This window comes from Silurus meridionalis, chromosome 11 (assembly GCF_014805685.1).
Source record: "Silurus meridionalis isolate SWU-2019-XX chromosome 11, ASM1480568v1, whole genome shotgun sequence".
NCBI classification, from domain to species: domain Eukaryota; kingdom Metazoa; phylum Chordata; class Actinopteri; order Siluriformes; family Siluridae; genus Silurus; species Silurus meridionalis.
In genome coordinates, this window is record NC_060894.1 from 3,144,442 (window position 1) to 3,171,788 (window position 27,347).

Sequence of the window (27,347 nt, forward strand, 5' to 3'; positions counted from 1 at the left end):
GATTATTTAAGATATTGGCTTTAAGTTATGCACAGGGCACGGGAACATTCATATAACTGAAAAATAACATAGACAATAAAGAGCTACATGAACATAAAGCCTTTTATTGTCTTATTATTAAAGAAATAAACGTGTGGAAGAAAAAAATCAGCATTTAGAACATTTTACTTAATAAAAACAAACTGAGATAAATATCTTGAAAATACGCTGAATAATCTTTTGTAGCAGGGATCCTATCCAAAGGGCACAGACAGACAGACAGACAGACAGACAGACAGACAGACAGACAGACAGACAGACAGACAGATAGATAGATAGATAGATAGATAGATAGATAGATAGATAGATAGATAGATAGATAGATAGATAGATAGATATCCTTGACTGGGTATTGGTCCATTATTTATATATATATATATATATATATATATATATATATATATATATATATATATATATATATATATACAACAGCATTCCAAATCTTTCCATATTAGAAATAAAGTGCACTAGAAAAATTAATTCAGAAATTATTGTACAAAAATAACTGAAGTTTATTAATCATTTTGTAGCACATACGGTGTTGATTAGTTTTCTGTACCAGAGACTGTGACAGTAATTGGAGCTGTATTTCAAGTGACAGGTTTTTTAATAATGCACTCAACACAGGATCGTTTCCCAACATAATCACAACTTTTTCACAATGATGAACATAGGTTTCTTCTTCTTCTTCATCTTCTTTTGGCTGCTCCTGCTAGGGGTCGCCACAGCAGATCATCCGTCTCCATACCCCCCTGTCCTCTCCATCTGCCTCTTTCAAACCAACTACCTGCATGTCTTCACTCACCACATCCATAAACCTCCTCTTTGGCCTTCCTCTTTTTCTCCTGTCTGGAGTCTCCATCTGCAGCATTCTTCTACAGATGTACCCCATGTCCCTCCTCTGCACATGACCAAACCATCTCTCCCCTTGTCTCCAAAACGTCTTATCTGCATGGTCACTTTAATAAACTAATTTCTAATCCTGTCCATCCTCGTCACTCCCAATGCAAATCTCATCTTCACATCTTTAACTCTGCCACCTCCAGCTCTGCCTCCTGTCTTTTGGTCAGTACCAAACACAGGTTTTTAATATTATTTAAAAAGTTACATTCAGTGAACTTTTCTAAGGTGATGTTATATTTCACCCTTTAATGAAATAAGTCTCGAGTGTCAGTGCTTTAGAACAGTTTTCTATCATGAGAAACTCATCAGGCCAGTTTATGGTTTCTGGTTTCTCCAGATAGATGCTGGTGAGAAATCATGCATTTATAGCAGAGGTGCCCAAACCTTTTGCTATGAAGAACAAAAATCAAACTTGATCAAGTGCCATGGGCCAAAAGCAAATGTTACATTCTACCAAACTATTTGATAATATGTATATAACATGTAAGATAATATGTATAATTATATTTTTATTATAATAAAAGTTGCCCCGGATCTTCTCGTTTAGAATTTCATAATATTTATTTATTTAGAAAAAAGAAAGAAGGAAAGACAGAAAGAAAAAAAAGAAAGAAAGAAAGAAAGAAAGTAAGGAAAGAAAGAAAGAAAGAAAGAAAGAAAGAAAGAAAGAAAGAAAGAAAGAAAGAAAGAAAGAAAGAAAGAAAGAAAGAAAGAAAGAAAGAAACTTCAATTCAACTAATGCAATTTTATTCTCAAAGTTTTCTAGTTCAGTGAATCTTACAATGAACCATGATAACATTATAACCACCTACCTATTTGGATCTGTTGGATCGCACCACACGGACCAGCCTTCACTCTCCACCTGCATCAATGAGCCTCGGCCGCCGACGACCCTGTCGCGGGTTCACTACTGTTCCTTCTTTGGAGCACTTTTGATAGATACTGACCACTGCAGACCAGGAACATCTCACAAGAGCTGCAGCTTTGGAGATGCTCTGACCCAGACGTCTAGACATCACAATTTGTCAAACTTGCTCAAATCTTTAGGCTTTCTCATTTTTCCTGCTTCTAACATCAACTTTGAGGTCAAAATGTTCATTTGCTGCCTAATAAATAAATCCACTCACTAACAGGTGCATTGATAAAAAGATAATCAGTATTCACTTCACTGCTCATGTTATAATGTCATAATGTTATGCCTGATTGGAGTTTATAAAGAAAGAAAAAATCCCATTTACAGTCAAGTCAATTCAAGAGGCTTTTTTTTATTGTCATTTCTACCATTCTAGACACTAGTACACTAGTACAATAAAGGTCAATGCCTAATGCAGATAATCAGCCTGTAACCAATACAGCTATTGCTTATGATATCAGTGACATAGAGATAGTCTTTTTTTCCAAACTGTGCTGTCAATTTTATTTACATTCTCTACATTTCATTTCCATTAAAAAATATATTAAATGTTTAATTAGAAATAAAGATTTGTGTCATTTTTTTTCTTCTTCTTCTAATATACAGCAATGTTTAAATCAAAAGTCACCTAGTTTCTGGATTAAAGCTTTAAGTGAGATCTGGAAGTAACTCACGTATGTTCCAAAACACTACACAGATAAAAAGTGTGAAATGGTGTTTATCACCTCTTTAGGATGATCTTTTGAACATTGCCTCACCTGAATGTTTTTTCTGAATAATCCAATTACCCGTTTTTGCCTGAATGTTAAAACCTTTCGATGCTGATGTCATGACAACCTTGTCGCATTCATCATACTTTTCACTGTGTAGTGATTGAACTTTCTGGGCTTTGAAAATTGATGGTGCTTGAAGTTGCTTGTGTCAATAAGCCTTAGTAGGAGAATAAAGTGGCTTTAAGTGTAATGTGTGTCAGGGGAGACGAACAGATGGATTTACTGACAGACACTGACACAGACAGCCTTTTCAGAGCCATCGATTATATAAGATATTGGCTTTAAGTTATGCACAGGGCACGGGAACATTCATATAACTGAAAAATAACATAGACAATAAAGAGCTACATGAACATAAAGCCTTTTATTGTCTTATTATGCGGAGCTGTTTAAAGAAATGAACGTGTGGGGAAAAAAATCAGCATGAAGAACATTTTACTTAATAAAAACAAACTGAGATAAATATCCTTAAAATACGCTGAATAATCTTAGGGCCGTAGATCATTTGGTACCGGGCACAAACAGACAGACAGACAGACAGACAGACAGACAGACAGACAGACGGACAGACAGACGGACAGACAGATACATTTTATATATATATATATATATATATATATATATATATATATATATATATATATTTATATATATATATATATATATATATATATATATATATATATATATATATATATATATATATATACATTCATACACAACAGCATTCCAAATCTTTCCATATTAGATATAAAGTGCACTAGAGGGGGTGTGAGTGGGAGAGCATTTGCTTCATTCATAGAGCATTTGGGATACAGCCATGTATTTTTTCATTTTTTTTAGGAAGGGGGTTTTCCTCATGCTGCCGTTTGTGCTCAGTGCCCCAGATGACACAGCGAGTAACTGCAGTGCAGGACTGCGACGTTTCCCGCATTATTATTCCAATGTCACGTGCTCGGAAAACCTCACAGCCCCCTGAGCTTGTCATTTTTTTAATAAACTGACCCAGGTATGTGGCTCTGAGCAGTGAGATGCTACAGCAGGAGAGTTTTATTCAAAAATACAAAAATAACCCAACAATCCAAAATGCTGGATTGCTTTTCATTAGTTTTATGTATGTAAAAAAATTATATGTAATAAAATATTATTTATATATATATATATATATATATATATATATATATATATATATATATATATATATATATATATAGTTATATAGTTATATAGTTATATAGTTATATAAATAAATATATATATCGATAGGTCAAAAAATGTAAATCATTCCTAGGTATAAATGAGTGTGTGCAAAGAACTCTGCTGGGTTGGTGTTACATCCAGGGTGTAATCCTGCCTCATGCTGTCACATAATAAAGAGGACAACCGAGCAAAACAACAACAATGAAAGGCAAAAGTAAGACAATGAGTGCCATGAGAGGTGCGCCAAAAATCACATGACATTGTGAGGTGCGGTGTGGGTGTAGAGACTTAGTTCTGCGGCTCTAGGTATATTTTTGACACAGGCCCAGAGTTTTTGGGATTGTCTCAGGATCCATGGTGACTCTGGGGAGTAAGAATTACTGAAAGGGAGTGAAATAGAAGGTATACCACATAACTGGATTAGAACTGCAAGTGAGAATTGGGTGGAGGTCGTAGGAAAACAGAGCGCCCAGACAAAACCCACACAGACACAAGGAGGACGCAAGGAGGACCATGTCAGAGCAGCGTTATCCATTGCACCAGCCACTAGAGGGTAGAGGTAACTCAGTGGTTTAGGATTACTAGTTTACTGATCAAACAGTTGGAGGTTCAAGCCCTGGAATTGCCAAGCTGCCATCCTTGGGGCCCTTGAGCTCTGTGCTCCAGGGACACTGTATTATAACAATTTCCCTGTGGGATCAATAAAGCATTCTTACAAAATCTACATACACAGAATGGCATCATAATGAACAGAGTTAAATTTGATAAATGTTTATACCAAATAGTCTGGTTCCTCTCAAGGTTTCTTCCTCATAACATCTAAGAGAGTTTTTCCTTGCCACAGTCGCCGTGGCTGCTCATCAGGGATAAATACACATCATTCACCTAACCTCTTAAAATTCTGTGAAGCTGCTTGGAGACAATGTTTGTTGTGAAAATCCCAATTGGAAAAAACTTGACTTGACTAAATCAAATTTGGCAAATATTTGCACTCATTTATTGCGAACGTCAATAAAATAACATTTCTGATTTCGAGTCAAAAATCAGTGTGCAGTGGTAATTCAGTTAGTGCTACACACTTACAGAGGTGCACCAAATGACAAAGCCCACAGCCAATGCAAGTGATTTCTGGCTCTGTGGCTACATAAATATATTTACAGAGTTCACAGGTAAATGTGTGTTTTGTTTAATTGGCTGTTGTAAAGACAGAATGTAACCAATAAGTGAAATCTGTACACAGTCCTGCTCAAGCCTACGGCGTAAAACGTTACACGTTTAATTAAGCCGTAAAATTCAATTAAAAGGCTGCGCCGGTCCTGATCACGCGGCTCGCCTGTGGCCTGTGACTTCATATTGACTCTGTATTAGAACAATGATGAAAGTGCAGGTGGTTGGAGAAATGAGATGAGAGACACCATTGGGAGGCGTTCCCAATGTTATCCTTTATTAATTAAATGCGTTGGAGAATCAACTACTTTGGTGTAAATGAGGAGAAAGTGTGATGTGTTATTGTCTATCAAATGCCTTATCAATGCAGTTTGCTAAATATATTTTCTGTCTATTTAAATTAAAGTACAATACCTAATGTGCAGGTGGCGCCAAGGTTTTTTATTTTCAATTTTGTTGCAGCAATGGAAATCAAAACTCAGAATTTCCAATGTATTAGGACAATAAATAATGTAAAAAAAAAAAACACAAAAGAGGCACCTACACACTCCTTTAGTGCTTGGCTTTCATATCTTCATATTCATGTAGATTTCGACTCTATGATTCTATAACTCAAATAAACTCACAAATAGTTTTGTACTGTATTCTAAATATTCTTTAATAGCTTGTTTACAAAATATTTGGGGATTATTTTACAGTTAATGAATTCCCTGATTGATTGTTGGAGAGCCCCTGTTGTTGAAATTTTTTTTTTTCAAATGCAACTATAGATATCAAAATATATTGAAGTCTATTAAATATATTGAAGTATTTCGCATCTGTACACAATTTTTCCAACCTAGTACAATTTATCCTGCTTTAAAAAAAAAGTCAAAGCTGCAGATCTGCTACAGAAACAATGGAGGAGCTGGAGTAATACAATTCAAATGCAATTAAGTAAATTAAATATTAGACCAATGTTTAAAAAATATTTTGTATTTACTATTGCATTACTCTCTTATTATTATTATTATTATTATTTGCATATTTTGGTAAAATGAAACTAGTAAACTCTCATTGAATTAAGCGATTTCCTTACCTAATGAATGTCAGTGTTTTTAAAGGGCTAGGGGATTCAACCATGGACAAAATTTTCTCAACTCAACTCTTAACCATGATGTAGTTCAGTTTATAATAACTGTTTACTCATTTAGAGGGAAAAGAGTTTTCCTTTTTCCAATGATGGGTTCTTAACAAACGGTTTTGGAAAAGATTCTAGGTTATGGAAGCTTCCTGAAATGGAAAAACACTGCTGAGTTCTATCTATTATGTATAACCCTTAAGGGTTCCCCCAGAGGACAACCATGTAAAAAATAAACAAAAATACAATGTAAATCTTCAATTATTTTTTATTGGAAATGTGCTACTTTTTTCCTAATACTTTTTTTTATTATTATTATTATTATTTGTATTGTATTTTCTCCATATTTCAGTCTGTAAGTCCAGACCTCTGTATTCTCAGCAACAAATTCTGGCACAAAAGACTAAAGGGATTCCCAGATAACCTCAAGCCAGCTATGAGATATAATCTTCCCCTGGCCTGGGGGTGGTCTCTATTCAGTGAAATGCCACAGAAAAAGCTGGCTTCTACTCCAACGGTTAACTGGATTGATGCCTTTGTTATTCTATCTTGGAGAGTCATCCTAGTAACCCTGTAGAGGAACCTCATCTTCTCAACCTTTCTGCTCATTAGTCTAGATTACTGCTCTTTTCCTTGTCTGTATATTTCACATCCTGTGTACCTTTAATGCGTATTTTTGCATGTACCTTAAAAAATCATTATCTGGGCCTTTAATGGGCTTTAATACTATAAAGGTAGGCTTGTCAGTGTGGAATACACTACATGCACCTTTTCCAAGTACAGAGTTAAGGTACAAAGGTTAGGGTTAGGTGGTGGTGAGGTGGTGGTGTAGTGGTTAAGGCATTGAGTTCAAATCCCAGTAACCACAACCAGCTGCCCTGAACAAGGCCCTTAATCCCATAGCTGCTCAGTTGTGTTAATGGAATAAATGTAAGTGGCTCTGGATAAGGGCGGAAATGTAAATGAATAAAAGATGTAGAAATTGTGTCCTTGAGGGTTTGTACAGTATGGGATAAAAAAGTAAAAAAAAAAAAAAGTGCCCTTTTGGATAAAACTGAAAGAAAGATGCACCTGGATGAAAAAGGTATAATACTTTTAGAAGCCAGGTGTGTGTGTGTGTGTGTGTGTGTGTGTGTGTGTGTGTGTGTGTGTGTGGTGTTTCCTATGAAGCTGGCATGCACGACTTTACCCAATGCCTATCTGTTTCCAAGCTTACCTGCTCTCAGGGTAACCATGGCAACCAGGAGCGCACTCAAGTTGGGAACGCCCACGAGAACACACCGTAGCGCGCGGTCGGCACGGAGCGGAGCGGCGCGGCGGCGCTCGGATGGAAAGCCCATTACAGCCGCAGCAGCGTCGCTTCGTTCTACAGCAGCGCCTCCAGCCGCAGCACTGCGCACCGCGAGAAGAACAGGGGGAGGAGGAGGAGAAGGAGGAGGAGCGCTCCGGCGGGCGGCGCGACCCCCGCACCTGCACCTGCACCGCGCGCAATAGCCTCGTTTGTCACGGGCCGTCGTGTCCACCGCAAGTCGGCACTTCAGCCAGGACGCTGTCCTTGTCGTCTTCCACGAAGCAGGGGTGCCAGTACAGCGCGTGTGAGCTCACGCCTTCTAGTCATGGTAGTTCATCCAGGCAACATCACCACCACCACCACCGCCACCATCATCACCACCACCGTCACCACCACCACCACCACGACCATCAACCGCAGCAGCCGGGAAGCCCGGTCGGCGAGCCCCGCCGCAAAATAGCCGCCGTCGCGATGAGCGGCTGCAGATACAACGGCGGCGTGATGCGGCCGCTGAGCCGCGCCGGCTCGTCGCGCCGCAACCTGCACGAGTTTGACTCGGAGTCGCAGCCGCTGCAGCCCGTGTGCGCCGCGGACGCCAGGACGGAGAACCGCGCCAGCGCGCCGGTGCCGTACTCCGCGGCGGACGGCGGAGGAGGCGGCGGCGGCGGAGGAGGAGGAGGAGGAGGAGGTTGTAGTGGTGGTGGTGGTGGTGGAGGAGGAAGCGGCAAGCAGGGCAAAAAGAAGAACCAGAATATCGGCCAGAAGCTCGGGCACCGGCGGGCCCTGTTCGAGAAGCGGAAGCGTCTCAGTGACTACGCGCTCATCTTCGGCATGTTCGGCATCGTGGTCATGGTCATAGAGACGGAGCTTTCGTGGGGAGCGTACGGCAAGGTACAGAGCATGCAAAAAAAAAGTGCTGCTGCTTATACACACTCGGCAGGGAGAAGCAAAAGAAGTATAAATTTTCTGCTGTTAGAAATGCCTGAAATGTTATTAATCATACAAGACATGTATTTAGAGGATTCAAAGGTTTCCGGACAGATGTTTTTTATCCTAGATACAGAATGAGCTTGTACAGAATACAGAATGTGTATCAATAGTTTGGAGCTACAATAATGCAGCTCCTGAAAGCCCACTGTACGGCCACTAAATCCAAACTGCAACCCTCTCTCAATGCCATTACTTGTTCATGCAAAGTGTGCAGTGTTCACACAAAAAAAAACATCTGGAATTGGGTTTGAAGCCTTTCTTTCAGTAAGACTTTGGTCCAAAGTGTGTAAAATGTAAAACCATATAACTAAAGTCAATGATGAACATAATGGATGGTCTTAAACATTAGTTGTTTGGAGTGGAGATTTCCAACTGTCTCAGACACCCACATTAATCTAATTAAGGTCCCTGATAATTAGCTAATCAGAAGTAGGATCCGTGTACACACTTACACACTGCTCCCCGGTTCCTCTCCAAATGGCACACTGTCTAATGGGTTTTCTGTACCAGCAAAGCTAAACGTTCCCGAACACTAACCTCTGGCAGGATGTCAAGTGATAGGATGCACTTGTGACTGATGTTGTACACTATCAAGTGAATAAGGTGTGATTTCAGACAGCCCACATTAGCCTCGAAGATCCAGTGCAAAACTAATGAAGCAGCACCAAACATGGCTTGGCTTGCTGCTTCAAAGTGTTTGCAATATACATAATGCAGTATTTAAACACCAGCAGCCTGTTTGTATTCCGTATTCTCATCCAGTTCCACACACACACGAGCAGGAAAATCACCCGCTAGCGTGAGACTGGTACTGAATGAAAACATGGAGCTTCTGAAAGTGTTTAAGGACCTCTGGATTAAACTACATCCTGCAGCGACGGTTACAAGCACCGACAGCCTGGTGGCCTCCTGCCTGGAGTGTTTGCTATCTTGTGTTCATTTGCGTTGAAAGAAGTCAGCTAATGTTACACCGAAGCATTGTAATGGGAGTTAATCAGAGTAAACTATAAAAGCTAGACAAAATAAGGTAGTTAGGTAGGTTTTCAGAGGTTATAGCGTTACAGCAAGGGATTATCAGTGACTGTTTTAAGAGAAAATACAGTATAAGTGATAAACTTATATTGAATGATTTATAAATTTAAAATTAATATTTGTAATTATTTATTTCTGTGAAGCTGCTTTGCGACAATGTCTATTGTAAAAAGCGCTAAACAAAGAAAAATATAATAAACATCCACCTAAGTATGACAAAAAAATTGGGTATAAAAGAAGTTTACATTAAACATCGAGGCATCCTTTAAGTAACAACACAATGTCTACATAAAGTACATCGCTAGCTTGGAGAAATGCTATTATTCTTTAAATTTTGAGTGTTATCTTCACAGAACATTAACTAAATTAACTCCATAAGTACCAAGCATTGTAATAAGCCATTTTTTTCACTACCTCTAGATTAATGCAGTAGCACATCTGTAGCACATCTGCATAATCCATGTAACATAAACAATATTGCTAGCTACCTTCATAGTTAGCTCCATTTCTTTGACGCTAGCTAGCATGGCTAATCACTGCTGTATTAAAAATGTTGTCCAGATGAGATATGTTGATCGCTAGCTTCATTATTCTGCAAGAGACACCACCGCACTTGCAACACATTACAAAATGAACCATATAGTTCTCTAAAAATGACGAAGCAATCTATTTTGGTAGTAATCTTCATGCTTCAGGCCTCACTGTGATAACTACATTTGAGCTAGTTAGCTAGTTTAGTAGTAAACCACTATGCTATAATTCTGATATTTTTTAAGAATTTTTACATACAAAATTCTATGTAGCAACACGATCAGTGAGCTACAACAGTTTACATTATTTACACTATCCGAGTAGTTGTGTAACTCACTCACTCATCTCACCACCATCTGTGTCCTTGTGGAGAAACTGTGAGCTATTGTAAACAGCACAAAGCATGCTAATCGTCCAAGCAAACATATGCACATTCATATGAAAATAGCATGGATTAGCACACCCATTAATACTGTCCAGGTTACATTAACCCTGTCATTGTGCTTATTATTATTCAGTCATGAATTCCAAAACATATTATTCAGTACTCGTATGAATTATTCAGGCTACATTGTAACTAATAGGAAAGGCATGTATTTCCAAGAAAGAGGGAATTTAAGGACAGACCTACAGACGTGTGCTGGATGTTTCAGGACCTTAAATGACCTGATATATATTTTTTTCCCTTTCTTTTTCAGGAGTCGTTGTATTCATTAGCTCTAAAATGCCTGATAAGCCTTTCTACAATCATCCTCCTCGGCTTGATTATCATATATCACGCCCGGGAGATTCAGGTAACCCATACACACACACCACACACACACACACACACACACACACACACACACACACACACACTCACACTCACACACACTCCTGCTACTTCATATTGGGTCCACTGTAAATCACATAAAGCAGCCTTTTATGAGAGTGTAGTGTGATCCGTGCTTCATCCTTCCTCCTGAAAACATGTTCAGAAGGACACTTAATGTGGTGGTTAATAATACACAATCAGATTATGTCACCTTGGAGTGTATCCCATCCCTTAATCTCATTATCCTTTGGAGTCCGCCAGCCATCTCAAACTTTTCACTCCAGAGAGATGTGTTCAGAGGGTAATCTTTTGTTAAAGCATCAATCAAATCCGACACTATATTTTGATTTTGTGACATGTTGTGTAGTCGAGTGTCGTAGGGGATCCCCTACAGGAGCTCATTTCTAGCCCGAGAACGTGAGTGTTCTCTGGAGAAACGCCACACTGTAGGCGCTAATTCACTAATTCATCACTGCTGTTTTTACTGTACGCACCACGACCACAGCGTAAGGCTCTGCTCCAGAAGCTCTGCGTTGTTCTCCAGGGTAATCGTTTCGTTTCGGGCATTTTGGCTCCTGAGAGGGTTAAGAGAACACTCCGGACTCTGGGCTCAGCTCAGCTGAGCAGCTGCCTGCACTTGGACAAAGCTCAATTTTATGACCTTGCGTCACAGCTGTTTTTTTTTTTTTCTTCTTCACCGTGAGCCTTGATTTCATCTCGAGCTCATATATTTGTGTATCATGTGTATTGCTTTGTTAAGAGGCGAGAAAAAAACAGAAGGAGCCTTGGAATCTTGTAAATGAGAATATGATTAAGGCATTGGTTCTGTTTCTTGTTTCTTTTTTAGCCTTTGAGAATCGAATCAGCTTTCCTAGCAAGATCTCAGTTATTCTCTCTCATTTCATCCCCCACTGCAGTCACTAAGTGCTGGGTGAATGCTTACTTCTCATTCTGGTTCCTGTAATTTCTGAAACAAATCAGAAAATGACTAAACACACTGCAACGCTATCATGAGTGTCTTTTATTTTTCTGTTTCTGCACACTGGCTGGCGGTGTGAAGATCAATATCAAGCCCATGTTTGCATTCTCAGCTTTCATTCACAATATACTAAACTTTCCGAATGGCTTAAGGTATTATATTTCAGCAGTTTAACCTATTATCAGGCCACCAGGCAGGTATTTTTTTTCTCACATAAATAAAAACCTGTTCAATGCACTCTATATATACATCATCATCACTGCCTTTTTTGCTCATTAGATGCTCAAAAGGTCCAATAATTCAGCGCTGGATTGATTTAACATTCGCAGCACTGCATTATTCCAGCTACAAGTGAACCTATTAGACCATTAAATTAGTCGAGCGCTTCTATAGATAACTTATCGTTAAAACAAATTGATTACTTTATTAGCAGGAGCGTTTCTCGCGATTCAGTTTGCTTGATAAGTGCAGCGCTCCGTAGCGCCAAACGTGCACCCGGTCATCCATGCCAGGGTTAAGCGAAATCACAGAGGAGCCTTGATGTGTTTCAGACATACAGTAGGCCTGCGAGGTATTCTGAGACATCTCGAAATGTCAAGCCCTAGTAAAACCTATCTGACCTTTATCTCTCATTGGACTCACAATTCTATATCTCCTCAGATGTGGAGATGTTTTGAAATTCAGAACATGATGACGGATATGGTTTTTGGTGGACTTGAAATTAAACTGTTGAAAATAATGAATGGAATTGCAGTGTCTATCAAAAGTTTGGAGACACCTAGTTTTTTGTGTTTCTTTTGCTTCTGCACAGCAAACTATTTCATTTAGTTTTTTTTCTGACCTTATCCCAGTGCATTTCAATAGGATTTTGGTGTGGTGACTGGGCAGGGCGTTCTATGATAGATCACTCCAGATGACTGTTTGCTTTCTAAATAACGCTTACGGAGCTTGGACGTCCGCATTGTCTTGATGTATGGTGAAGTCAGTTCCAGTGACCCGCAATCCAGACGGTATTGCATAGTGTTGAAGTATGGAATTGGAGCCATGTTGGTTCAGGACTCCTTACAAGATTAAGAATTGTGTCCAACCTTCCCTGCTTTAAAACAACCACAAACCATTAAGCCTCCACCTCCATGTTTGACTGTGGGGGTGAGGCAGTCTGCTAATAACATCTCTCCTGTTCTCTGTCTTACATAAGTTCTTCTGTTATAGCAGAAATGTCCAATTTGGACTCATCTGTCCAATTTCTTCCAGTGATTCACTGTCCAGTTCTTGTGTGCTTTTTCCTTTTACCGAGTTTATTGCATATAAACAAAAGAAACATGCATGTGTCTCAAAAACCAAAGAAGACTAGGGGTTTCCAAGTCAAGTCAAGTCAAGAAGTTTTTATTATCATTTCAACCATATATAGCTAATGCAGTACACAGTGAAATGAGACAACATTTCTTCAAAACCCTGGTGCTACATACTTTTCATTGGCACTGTATGTATTTCCTGTTTCCAAAATTGCACAATACAAAACAACAGGAGGAATGTCATATATATCATCATCATCATCATCATCATAATCATCATCATCATCATCATCATCGACATGATAACAAAGATAAGAACTGACATTGTAATAGAAATTTTCCACTTCCTGGTGAGGTCATGGAAGGTGCAAAGTTGCATATCTACAGATTTATAAGAGAATTTCAGCAAAAAATTAAACTACACAGTTGTTCTTTCAGAACTGTAGCTACATGGTTAATTTTGAAACAGGTAAAGGACACATGCATTACTTACTAAATAATAATAAGTAGGAACTAAATTGTTTGGTGAGATTTCTGAATAAATCTGTATTTAAAAAATCTATTCATAAATTGATCTGAGATTATTATTATTATTATTATTATTATTATATATTATATAATATATAATATATAATTATATCATAAGCTGACATGCATGCAAACTAATACAGATTTTAAAAATTACATTTTTGACTTTTGATTTAATTGTTAGTAGAATTGTGTTGCACAAAAGCTTACACACAGCACAAGGAAGCTTTAAACATAATATTTTACATAATATTTACATAATATTTATGTAATTTACATGAATAGAACAATAAACATTAAACATGCCTGGCGTGAATGTAAGATTGTTAAGACGATATTAATGGTTAGATTTGAGTCGTAGTGTATATATTTATTACCAGGTGAGGAAAATACTGTCTTTTGATTCCATGGCTGGATAGAATTATTGTATAAAACATTTTAAAGGTGGCATCAGGGATTATTAAGTGATTATGATATCACTCATTTTATGACAAAATATTAATAGAATCTTCCAATACCTTGGATAGTGATTTTACAGAAGTATGATCTGTCTTTGCATAATATTCTCCATTTGTATTGTGCATCCGTATACATTTTCTTTCTTATTATATAATTACATAACAAATTCATATATTTTAAATGACTGTGCTGCTTTATTAGTAAATAGTTAATGAATAATAAATGAATGCAAATTGTTTTCTTTGCCTGAAACAAGATTACTGACATGGAAGAAACATAAAGTTTAACACAGGCAACAAGTAAGAGTGCAAATATCATAAAATACATACTTATACCATAAAATAACAGACTAAAAAAAGCAGAGATCATGATCATGTTGGAGGTCATGTAGACATCTGTATCAGGCTCCTAGCCAAATATCATAAATGTTTTGCTTCCTCATGATATAAAAATATAAACCATATTTTATTCAGCTAGGACTCTACCCCTCTACCTCCAAATATCAGTTATCTACCTTTAAAGATTCATTGTTTTAGGTACATTTTAGCGTCGCATTACATTATTGCCATTTGCTGTTTTTATTTAGAACATGTCCTTGCAATGAATCCTGAGTTGTTTTTAGTTTAAGGCCTCTTTTTTTTTGTACAATTGTAATAGACGAATAGTTTACCACAAATATTGACCTTGGCATTATTTATTCCCTTCAGATACATACATTTAGACCTGAGGTGTCCTGAGAGAAGAAATGTCAACCCATCAGAAACCTTTCTAGGCCATGCTGCAAAAAAAAATAAAAAAATTGTGAGAAATTTGTACGAATTCAAACAGAGGGTGAAATGCAACCCAAAACCATGAAAGGAAAATCATGACAAAAAAAATCAGAACACAATGTTACATTTTGAAGTAAAGCAACATTATCTCAAAAGTAAAAGGCCCTCAGTAATGTTGCATGCTTGTTGCTGGTGGATTATGGCATGTAAATACTGTTATGTAAAAACTGTTATGTTAACTTCACCCACAATGTCATCCGTAATCATTAGGTCTTCTGAAAGACCAATAGAAATGTTCCAAATGTCCAATACTGGTTTGGTCAATCAGTAGGTACAAATTTCACCAAACTGGAAGTGGTAGCTTGGTGTGTATTGGTGAGTTTGAATCTCAGCATCACCAAACTGCCCTCATATCCCTCAACCGCTCAGTTGTACCTGAGTTAAGTGTCGCTCTGAAGTAGAGCATCTGGCAAATGCTGTCTTAGTCTTGTGTGTGTGTGTGTGTGTGTGTATAATTATAAGGTATAAAATATAAGGATATACATATATATCCTTATAATTATAATTTATACTTTTATTCATACTTTTATACTTTATATTTTGATTTTGGGCCGTCGTAAAAAGCTGTTCACTACATGTCATACTCTGTAGGTGTGTATGTGATGAATAAAATTAGATTAGATTAGATTTGATTTGGAAAGGACCCTGTCTGGCACTACATTATAGAAATCAAAGACAAGGACATGGTTCTTGACACAGACAGGACCTGCTGTTTTCCATAAGTGTGTACATATGCTGCTTTCTTTAGAAAGACGAGGTTTTCAGGTCTATCCTTTGAAATTTGAATCCCTTTTTTCCCCTTCCTCATCTTCCTTTTTTTTCCCAGTAATTTCTGCTCATTATAACCCTATAAAAGCAAGTGTGCCTGCTCCGAGTGAGAGAGAAGCGCTAGACAGAGAAATGAGCAACATAGCGCATTAGCAGAAGTGTTTAGAAATGGCACGTGGCGTTTGTTTCCCTCCTTCCACAAACATTTGCAGTAGGACAATTAAAGTCCCACCTTTGAGAAACAGTTTACACCCTTATAACTCAACTGTTCTTTCCCTTTTTACATTACATCCTGCCTCATACCTGTTCATTATTGATTAGAATTACACAAAGCTAATTCCTGGTTGTGGCACAAACACAGTCTGAGGTGTAGGGCGTCATGCTTCGTCTTGCAAATATTTGCAGAAACCTCCAGAGAATTTCAGAAACTCCATTCCTGTGGATTTTTTTTTCTCTTGTATTTAAGGCCTGCACGTCTCAAAGGGACATCGATCTTCTGAATGGTTTGCCACAAAATAGGTGCTGCCAGCGTAAATAGCGCACCCGCACATACACAGACACACACACACATATATCAGAGCACCATTTTACACATTCCAACCATCAGTACCCCTTTCTAAGGGCATTTCTTTGCCTGTCAGTAGGGTCATTAGCATTACGAAATGTGACGAGTTAGCTGGCGAATAAAGCATGGATAGTTTCCAAGCTTCTCGTTTTTCCATCTTTAATTCAGCAAGCCGGAAGAATCCGGAGAGACCAGGCATCCGTTCAAAATGTTTAGGGCATCAGGTTTGTGCAATACGTGTCAGTAGCTCCCGTGCAGAGACGCCAGAATGTGAAACGTGTTAGCGTGGCTAAGCCCGAACCTCACCAGCATCACTTTTTTCCTCGTATCGCTCACTCGTTTTCACTGGCACTCCACAATTTTGCAGGATTTTATATGAAAAAGTTATATCCTTGTTCCATTACTTTCTCATTACGTCGACCATTTCCTTTAGCTAGTGGCTATTATTAGCTCGACTGTTCTTCTGATCATTTTTTTTATGTTATCACACTGTAAAGTTGTTAACACTTTATTACTATCGGCTACAGCAGTTGCTGAATCATCTACTTTTTGCCACAGAGAAATGGAGACTGGAAATGATTGGATCGTGTAGATTTGTGACAGCCCATAAAGGAAGGGGTTCAGTAAGGCTTCAGTGGAATACACTGTATTGTAACAAACAATCATAGCTTACGATTAAACCTGAGAAAGAGGACAGCAGAGGCGTTATTTTATCCTGACATTTCGGGTCATTCCTATTGTAAAGCATTTAATATTGTCAGCATGAACTTGTGTTTGGACAGTCAGGGTTTCATGCTTAGGGAAAAAGTGGACAGGGCCTTTAAGTTCACCTCAAGATTTTTGTATCTTTAGTCAGAAATTGGCAGAAAACATAGAGGCTTGGGGGAAAAAAGCTGTAGCTGTTGTTGGACAATGGCTCCTTCACACCTGAACCAGGTCATGAAGGACATGCCTCCTTTACCAAGAGACAGACAAGAAGGACAAGCCCATTTTACTGAAAGACAGACATGGAGAACATGCCTCCTTAATTGAGACGCAGGCACAAAATACACGCCTCCTTTACTAAGAGACAGATACAGAGGCCACGCCTCCTTCACTGAGAGACATTCAGGCCACGCCTCCTTCACTGAGAGACATTCAGGCCACGCCTCCTTCACTAAGAGACATTGAGGCCACACCTCCGTCACTGAGAGACATTGAGGCCACGCCTCATTCACTGAGAAACATTCAGGCCACGCCTCCTTCACTAAGAGACGTTGAGGCCACAACTTCTTCACTGAGAGACAATGAGGCCACACCTCTGTCACTGAGAGACATTGAGGCCACACCTCCTTCACTAAGAGACGTTGAGGCCACAACTCCTTCACTGAGAGACATTGAGGCCACGCCTCCTTCACTAAGATACATTGAGGCCACACCCCTTCACTGTGAGACAGACACAGAAGTAACGCCTCCTTTTTTTGGCAGCATCTGTCTTAACCCTGTGTCCATTTTCTTGTATGTATTTTATACATATATTATTTGTACAAATTCTGTGTGTGTGTGTGTATACTCAAGATTGTGTGTGAGTGACAGCATCAGTCTACAGAGGATGTGTCGGATCTCTAATCTCGTGGTGAAACGTTTCCTCACTGACACAGAAGACAGGTGTCCCGTTTCCAGTCTTCACCGTGACCTTTGTGTTTTCACTGCACTGACGTCTCGTGGACAGAATTACAGTCCAGATACAACACGATTAAACCTACAACCCCTTCGCCGTAAAGATTTACCATAGTGCGAGCGTGGGTTATCACAAGCTAATCTGTACCTCACGGGGAGTGTCGGTTTACCTTTAAATAGTATCGGCTATAACCTTTATGTCCTGCTAATGGACCTCGGGCTATGAAACACCCCGAAACTGTACATCCTCTCAAAAAGGACCAGAAAGCACGAGTAACCTCCTGCAGGGGCATCTATTTATGCAAAGTGGCCTCTTAGCATCTCTCTCTTTGATATTATAAATAAACCATGGCGGTCATTTCTAATTGAGGCAAGCCTCTCAGGCTGTAATTCACTAATGAGACGGAGCGATTTTTTTTTCCCAGCGACAAGATATATGCTCCCATCTCCACATTACACAGATTAAATATTGAGCCCCGCTCCATTAGTTATATTGAGCAGCCTTGAAACCGGTAACCAGTCTGAGCTGCCTAGCAGAGTGACAGATGCCGATGACCGTGGAGTCTTGCTTCAAATCCCCTTCCGCCCAGCCAAAAAGTCTTAATCAATAGCAACACAAAGTTGAAGCTCATAGGAAAACAGAAGAAACAGAACGTCAGCATCTTGTCAGGTCTGTCAGTGTGATTGTCAGGCTTAAGGAGGACTGACTGCACAACGTCTGGCCTTATCATTATGTTTATTATTATTATTATTATTATTATTAAACTTTTAAAGTTATTTTCATCCATTTTAAATCATAACATTAATTTATAATCATTAAATGTTACATATTTGAGAAATGATGAGAATTCATGATTTAAGTAAGATAAATAATTATGCAATTATTTGCTATTAAAGAAATCTGACTTGAAAACTGCAGGGTTGCCAGATTTCCACATTTCCATCATTACAGATACGATTTTTCTCTTTCGTTCATAGATAGATAGATGATAGATAGATAGATAGATAGATAGATAGATAGATAGATAGATAGATAGATAGATAGATAGATAGATAGAAAGAAAGAAAGAAAGAAAAAAAAGAATTCTATAATTGTCCAGGGTAATGGCTGGGTATGGTTCAAATGTAGTGGATTTTGAGGACAAATAGTTTATCGTTATCAAACATGCTGGGGGTTTTTTTTGTTTGTTTAGTTTTTTTGTGTGCAAAATTTTGTGTGGTCAAATTCTATTTTCATTCTGAAACTCTTTAAATAAAACATATCTCTGTGAATTCTGGACTCTACAGCACCCTGAAAACCAGAGATAAGATCAACTGTCCAGCCTCTGCCTCGTGCAGTATGTTTTATTAACGCTATGAGCCTCCAGGAAATCCTCTTGACCCCCCGGGGTTTCTTCGATTCATTCGGTCATGTTGTTGCTCAGGTTAGCTTTTTTTGTCGCCCGTGTAACCTAAGCTATGACCGTATATGTGCGGTGGGTAAAGGTAGCGGCTCTACCCCGTCCGGTGGCTCTGACACTCTGTGCGGAATATATGATGCACCGAGGTGAGGACCTCTCGAGGATTGTATTGCAGGTTGTCCATTACCATAATTAGTTTTACCTAGCGAGTAGCTTTCCTTGCGCAGCCCACTCTAAATGTTTAATCACCGCGCTTTGGAGAAACAGACTTTCGAAGAGTACTTTCGTGACAGCCGATCACCACAAGTAAACAGGCTGAGGAAGAGGTGTATTTTTGTATTTTAGTCTCTGTTTGACTCGCGCTAAGCTTAGCACGTGGCCAAGTGTGGCTCGTAAAACATACAGATTGGGTCAGAGATGCCGCATTCCTCACACTTTTTCAGTGTCACAGAATTACTGAGACACTGAAAGACTCTGGTATTCCTGACACCGATATTCGCTCTATCTTTGTCAGCTCTGATCCATGCAGCATGGCTTATGAGATAAGAGGACATGACGTTACGAAAGGGAAAATCAAACTCATTAATTATACAGCTTTGACATATTTGTTTATTTCCACAGGGAAGCAGAGGAGGCTTTTTTGTGGCTTTTGTTTATTTGAAATCCATGTGCATTGTCTCGGAAAATGAAATACAGTATCTCTTGCGTTCTTCGAGATTTTGTCTTGTTTAGAACTCATTATTCTTCATTATTTAAAATCTGTGAATTGATTTTTTTATTTTAATTTTTGTCATTACATACATATATTGTTGCATCCTGGGTGTATTTCCGAACTCCATCTTACAATTCCAAGGATAAGATTTCAGACTTATCACGACTCGCCATGACCGGAATTTCGTTCCATCTCCAGACCTCAAACACAAGGACGGATACTTTATTTTCTCTAAATTTAATTATCCTGTTTAGGACGAAAGAAATGTAAAAATAAAAAAAAAAGCAATCTGTTCCTGATTTCTTATGTAAGGAATAAATGGGATATGAGGTAGCTCAGTGGTTTGGGGTTAATGGAATGAGGTAGATCAGTGGTCAATATGTTGGACTTCTGACCAAAGGGTTGTAAGCTGGTGGGCCCTTGAGTAAGGCCCTTAACCCTCAACTGCGCGTTTCACATGACATACATTTGACATACGTTGATGCTGCAACGAGTTGTTCGAGGTGTTTAAGATCGTGCGCTTTAAGATCGGAAGAACATAACTAGAGATCAGGAAGACCATAAACAAGCACAACCGCTGACAATTTTTAAACCACTTGGCAATTTGCGCATGATGATCGTCAGAGCACAATCCACATTGTTCTGGCGTGAATCAGAAGGTGCTTGACAAGTTTCGAAAAGAAAACTTTCAGGACACATTCCAGAAGTGGGAGGAACACTGGGAGCGCTTTATTGCTGTGAAATGGCACTGAACTGATTGTGTGTAAACTCAGATAAATAAAGTACTTCCTTGTAAACAGAGCAAATCTCGAAACTTTTTGATACCTTCGAGTAATAATAATACCACATTTTTACCCCAAAAAAGTACAGCAGTACAGAAGAACACACACCAGTGAAACGCCTTACAGCAGCAGACTTTAAAATGCAGGTCACGTTATAAATTTAGAAAAAAAAGTCAGACAGACAAAAAAAGCACAATCAAAAGTTCTAAAAACTTTTAGAAACACTTTACTGGATTAAAGTAGTTTAAAATGCAGTGAGAGTATTTTAATATGCTGTGTGTATAAGTGTAATTGGTGTGCGTGTGTTTGTGTGTGGGTGGGTGTTAATGGAGGTTGTTGTGCTATAACATGATTACGTGCGTATGATTAGTGTGTAGGTGCAGTCACAGAGCTTTAATTCTCTTCAGTACACCGTGTCCTTGAGAAGAACGCCCCGCCTAAAAGCTAGGAGACATATTTCCATTTGAATGATTCGCGATTTTGTAACATGCCTCCGCTAAATATATACGATCTAGGTCGTTGATCCTATTTCACTTCCAGTAATGGAACAGAACCATTTTTTTTTCTTAATGGATGAAAAAAAATTTATAATATCTATAATAAATTGCTGGCAGAGAAACATTTTAAAGTTTGAGATTGTCATTTATTTACTGCTGAGTTTTATATGGTCCTTACATCCTCTGAATTATTGAAGCATCCGGGCCTTTTTCACACCGATGACATGCAGTCGAGTGGAAGGGAGGCGAAGTGAATAATTAACCACAGAAAAGACGGCGGCTTCTGTGAATCGGCTCTGAATCTGAGCGATTTGCACGAGTGAAGGTTTCCTGCAGGCGATAAAGGCCTCGGGTATTCGTTTCATAGCCTTCACACTCCTAGCCGATTTCACTAATGAGCTCTCGTACCTAACAAAGGATGGGAGTTAACTAGTGAAATCGGGCATTGTGCCTCAACGTTGGATCAAATACCCGTAGCCAGTGACAAATGGCTGCTGTGTAGACTCTGCTTTGGGAATTTTTACACTTGAGCATAAGATTGGTTTGTGCTTTTTTTGAACATCCCATTCTACTTTTAGACCCCATTTGCTGTTATAATAACCTCCAATCTTCTGGGAAGATGTTCAGCTAGATTTTTGGAGTGTGCTTGTTCAATGATTTGTGCTCATTCATCCACAAAGGTTTTATAAAAGTCAGGTACTGATATAAATGAGGATGTGAGGAGACCTGAGGTGCAGACAGGATTCACAATCATCCCAAAGGTGTTCAATAGGGTTAATGGCTCTACATTGGGCCACATTGGGAACAGGTTTTGGTCTTGTAGTTCAAGTAAAGGGAAAATTTAATACTCCTGCATCCAGGGGCATCTTATTCAATTGTTTGCCTCCAACATTGTGGTAACAGTTTGAAAAGAAAACCACAGAAGGCTGGAAACGCCAGGGGTCCGAATATTTTTGTCTATATAGTGTATTTACAAAGCACTGCAGAGGTGACAATTACATTATCTGTATTTGTTTACTGCTCAAATTATACATCTTTGTATCTGGATTTAAGTGGTGGTTGTGGTGGAGAGGGTTCCGGTCCTAAACTGTTAAAATATGAACTGATATCATGGCTGAATTTAAACCACCACAACCCTGTTACTAAGTTACTATGGATGAATGAGTGTCTATTGTAAATGCCTCAAGCAGCGCAAAAACTTTCATGTTAACAAACAGTTGCCTTTATTTTTCCAAAATATCTTTCAACTCACTTTTGTAAAATATATATATATATATATATATATATATATATATATATATATATATATATATATATATATATATATATATACACACATAGTGATCAGTCATAACTTTATGACATAACATTATCAACATAGTGAAGTGAATAACACTGAATGTATATTTGGGTAGTGGCTCTTAAATGGCAAAAAGCTCAATAATACAGTGTAAAATCTATAAATATTTTCCCCAGAACATTATGCGACTTTAATAGCGAGTCTTCTACGTCCCAGTACTGGCTCTGCACCTGGTGGTTAGAGACCTCTGGTTTAGAACTCATTATCTCTTCCTAAACAATACTGCATTCTTATTTGGTGACATCCCTCAAGCTGTTTGACAGCAGTGTGTTTGACAGTTAGTGGTTAAACACTTGGGGAAAACAGTTCCACCCTAATTTCCCTCAGGGGAATCAGTGAGTGATGCATGTAAAACTCTATAACATGGTAAGAACAATATCCTATATAAAACCTCTTTATAGCAAGACCTATTTCTATAATTTGAAAAAAATAAAAATCTTTGTTAAAATCTACATAAAGATTCTGCATTGAATTATGTGGGAGAGCGAATGGTTTGGGGAAAGGAAGACCACAATAGGACAGGTTCAAAATCAAGAAATCGTTAATTTTTGTAATTTCCGTGATCAGGGCCGCAGCCTTACGTTCCCAGGCACGCGCACACACATACACACACACACACACACACACACACACACACACATACATATCCTCTCGCTCCTCCTTAAACGCTCCCTCTGATCACTGCAAGAGAGAGAACACACATTAGTCATAATCCCCTTTAAGTGTGTCATTACCGTGTCTACCTGCTCCCGGCCTCACCCTCTATTCACAAACCGGCGCTCGGCCCCAAACCACCCCGCTGCCACAAATTATACTTTAAAGCATTTCAAGTTGAACCTGATTAGATTGAACTGTTGAGATTCCAGAATTTGAAAAAACTTGTTTTCTTAACTCTTAAAAAATATATATATTCTCTTATAGATTTTTTTATAAAAACAAAAAAAAAAACCCCATGGCTTTGTTTGTAAGATTTTTTTTTAGGAAGGAAGTTGTTATGTAAAGGCGAAGGCGGATGGATTCAAGTACAAACTTTTCTTGTTGAGTAGTGCAAATAAAAAAAGAACGCAGCACAAAAAAACAAAAACGGAAACACGACTAGGAACTATGCATGACAAGGGTAACCAGGGCAAGGAACATCAGCAAAAGTTTATCAAGGTAGACTGTATGGTAGCAGGAGTAGTGGTTTAAGGTCAAAGGTTCAAGCCCCAGTACTACCAAGCTGCTGTTGTTGAACCCTTGATCAAGGCCTTTAACTCTGTCTGCTTCAGGGACGATGTATCATGGCTGACTTTGTGCTCGAACTTTGTTACTTAACACGTTGTGATATGTGAGCAAGGAGTTTAAATGTGCTGTAATGTATATAGGACAAGTAAATCCTTATCATCTTTCTTATTTATAAAAAGTTTTACCTGTTGATAATTAAATAAATAATGGTTCCTTGGTTTGTAGAAGCCTGAATTAATGATTTCCATATTAATGAGGCTTCTTTAAATAAAGAAAAAAGATTTTACATGAATCTGATTTTAGGGATCATGGAGGAGGATTTTTTGGGATGTTTAATCAGATTTAAAGATGTCTTTGGACACATTTCTACTGTGGATATTTTTTTCAAGGACCCAAGAATGTTTACAGGAACATTTTCAGCAGCCCATAAACTTTTTCAGGTTAGAAATAATAAAATAAAAACCAGAAAGCATTTTCGCTTCCTACATTAGCCTCCCAAAGTTCCTTCTACACAACATCAATTTGTTCATTTAACCAATTAAATAAATCTTTGTTTTTATTTACATTGAATGTTGTGGAATGTTGGAAAAAAGTTCAATTCTACAATAAAAAAAAATCCTAAAAGTATAAACGTCTCTGTTCTGAAGACTTTTACATGTTGGAAAACATACTGATTATTACAAAGCACAGAGACTTCATCTATAAGTGGTAGATACAATTCTTCAATAAAACGTCATCATATCAGTAATTAGAGTTTTTCATTGTTCTTCATTGTGCTTTTGTTTATTATTAGTCATACATTTTCAGGTGAGTCTGCCATACTTATGAATTAGCAGTTAGTATGTTAAATACCATCAGAGGTGCCTTTATAGAAGTTTAATCGACACCTTCTGACCAATCAGAATTGAGGATGCATGTATAAAACACTCTCAGGAACACGACAACTTCGCTCGCCTGTAGTTTCGCCTGGTGTTTTAACAGTAAACCTATTACTCATTGAGCGCCTTCAGAATGCGCAAGCCTCATTGAAATTCATCGCATCAGGAGTTTATGCTTTCCTCCTGTCGTATCTGGGAGTTGCAGACACGGCGGATAGAGTTGAGACTGAGAACGGGGTACGAGAGATGAAGAGGGAGAGCAGTGAAATATTGCGGCATTGACGGAGAATGCAGAGTGGACCTTGAAGTGACAGACAGCTCAAGGAGGAAGTAGGGAGGGAAGTTTATCTGCACAGATCATCAAGGAGGGGAGCCGCTTTGACAACGCGTCCATTCGGGTGGAAGTTATTTATCGAGCCGAAGGTGGAGGCGAATCTTTTTTTTTTTTTTCTTCTCGTGATGGAGGAAAAGGAGGGGGAGATGTTGAGTGGTTCCCAGGCTTGAGCCAATTGCAGAGAAACATGGTGGCAGTCCATGAAAGATGGGTTTGAGAATGAACAGTGAGGGATGAGTGCTGGCACGGGCTGCTGAGCTGAGATTGAAATTGCAATATATGTGAGTGTGTGTTGAAAGAGTGTGTGTGAAAAGGGTTTTTTTCTCATTCCAAACACACTGCTGAAGAGAATTTTCCTAAACGTTCTAGCACCAAGAACAGAGTAATATTTTAAATCGTAATACGATGCAAACAATTCGTATGTTTTTCATGCAGAGGTTTTCATCAATCCATTGCGTCTTACAAATTCCCATTGAATTCTTTATAAAAAATGTTTAATAATTTTAATAAATAAAGAAATAAACAGCCCACACTGCTGAACATCTCAAATGACCTGACTATTACATTCATTCTGAGCCCAAATGAATGCCCATGCAAGGTGTCAGGGCATTATCAAATCTTTATTAGAATATAAGAATTAGCCAGTGTATGCTAGCTCAAGGACTTATACTGAACATAAAATTATGTCAGTCTCAACGAAATCTCAGCTACTTCCAATGTTTCTATTGCAAATAAATACAGAGGGACAGTATGCGAAAAAAATTTAGATTCCCTTCCCCTGAATGCAACCTCACAATTACTTTTATTTTGATCTTGTAGAATTTGTTCAATGAAATTCCTTTTTTGTTATTGTTGTTCCTAAATTGGTCGTTGTGTAATACGATAGAAATGCTCACATATGGAATGCAAGATGATTTCGAAAGAAAATAACTTGACGAAGTTTAATAAGAAGAAGTGAAAATAGAGTGTAAAAAGAGTTCCTCCACCTGACTCCCCCCCCCCCCTCCCCCCTCTATTAAAACTAAGCACGCCATGTGAGATTTTTTTTTATTTCAAAAAACTCTATATTGCATTTCATTTTTAGAAATAAAAAAGCGTAGTAATCTGTACCTTTGCTTGCCACTGGGTCGATCTACTTACCTATGGTGCTTATAATATGTAATTTAATAATTTTAAGGTACAGAATTGTTCTTAAGAGAAAAGCTTTAAAGGTTAATTATATGCACCATTTATTTTTCAGCCCAGTGACAATATACAGTATTTTATAGCCCTCCTTCTTTGAGATCGAGAAGATCTAATATGTTCTCAGATCCAACACTTTGGATCATCTATACATTAATCCGACTCTGATTGTCCTAAATGAATTTACTCTTCCTGTTTTAACAAAAATGGTTATGCTGTATTATTTTTTACAAATGAACTAAATGTCCAAGTTGGTGAAGTCTGACCTGATCTAGCGCCTCCTTTATGACCTGAGCTAAAGACAACTCCGTGTTTCAGGCTGTATAATTGCATTTGCTGTTCCCATGGGTTAGGAGCAAATGGCTGGATGTTCAGGAGGACATGGATCAGGTCCGGCTGTACCCTCTGGACTTTTGTTTATTTGAAGCACAATAAATTATTTGACATATTTCAATCTTCTGTTTGCCTTCTTTTTCTCCTGCCCCCACCCCAGCTGTTTATGGTGGACAATGCAGCGGACGACTGGAGGATAGCCATGACATACGAGCGAATCTTCTTCATCTGCCTGGAAATCCTGGTGTGCGCCATCCACCCCATCCCGGGCAAGTACACCTTCACGTGGACGGCACGCCTTGCCTTCTACTACACGCCGTCCAAGACGGATGCCGACGTGGACATTATCCTGTCCATTCCCATGTTCCTGCGCCTCTACCTGATCGCCCGCGTCATGCTGCTGCACAGCAAGCTGTTCACGGACGCCTCATCACGCAGCATCGGCGCCCTCAACAAGATCAACTTCAACACACGCTTCGTCATGAAGACCCTTATGACCATCTGCCCTGGCACCGTGCTGCTCGTCTTCACCATTTCCCTGTGGATCATCGCCGCCTGGACTGTCAGGGCGTGCGAAAGGTGTAGCAGCTTATCGCACACTCCCAACCACACACACACACACACACACACACACACACACACACACACACACACACACACACACACACTTTAAGCTGGGTTTACACTTCAACACATATGGTCACCATTCATATTTGTCATTGCGCCCTACAGCGTAACAGAGTGGCATTAAAATTCTGTTTACGTTCCACGCTAGAAAGAGCATCG

At 38.7% G+C, this 27,347-nt stretch overlaps 1 protein-coding gene across 1 annotated transcript in view; it reads left to right on the forward strand.

Annotated features, from left to right (window-relative positions):
- Window positions 1-7,031: 7,031 nt before the first annotated feature.
- The window catches only part of kcnn2 (potassium calcium-activated channel subfamily N member 2), a 43,746-nt gene continuing 23,430 nt past the window's right edge, over window positions 7,032-27,347 (forward strand). Inside the window, 5 exon segments of the mRNA XM_046860439.1 lie at window positions 7,032-7,757; window positions 7,760-7,795; window positions 7,797-8,300; window positions 10,661-10,756; window positions 26,722-27,140. Of these exon segments, the coding sequence (XP_046716395.1) occupies window positions 7,446-7,757; window positions 7,760-7,795; window positions 7,797-8,300; window positions 10,661-10,756; window positions 26,722-27,140 (1,367 nt within the window). The 5' untranslated portion in view covers window positions 7,032-7,445.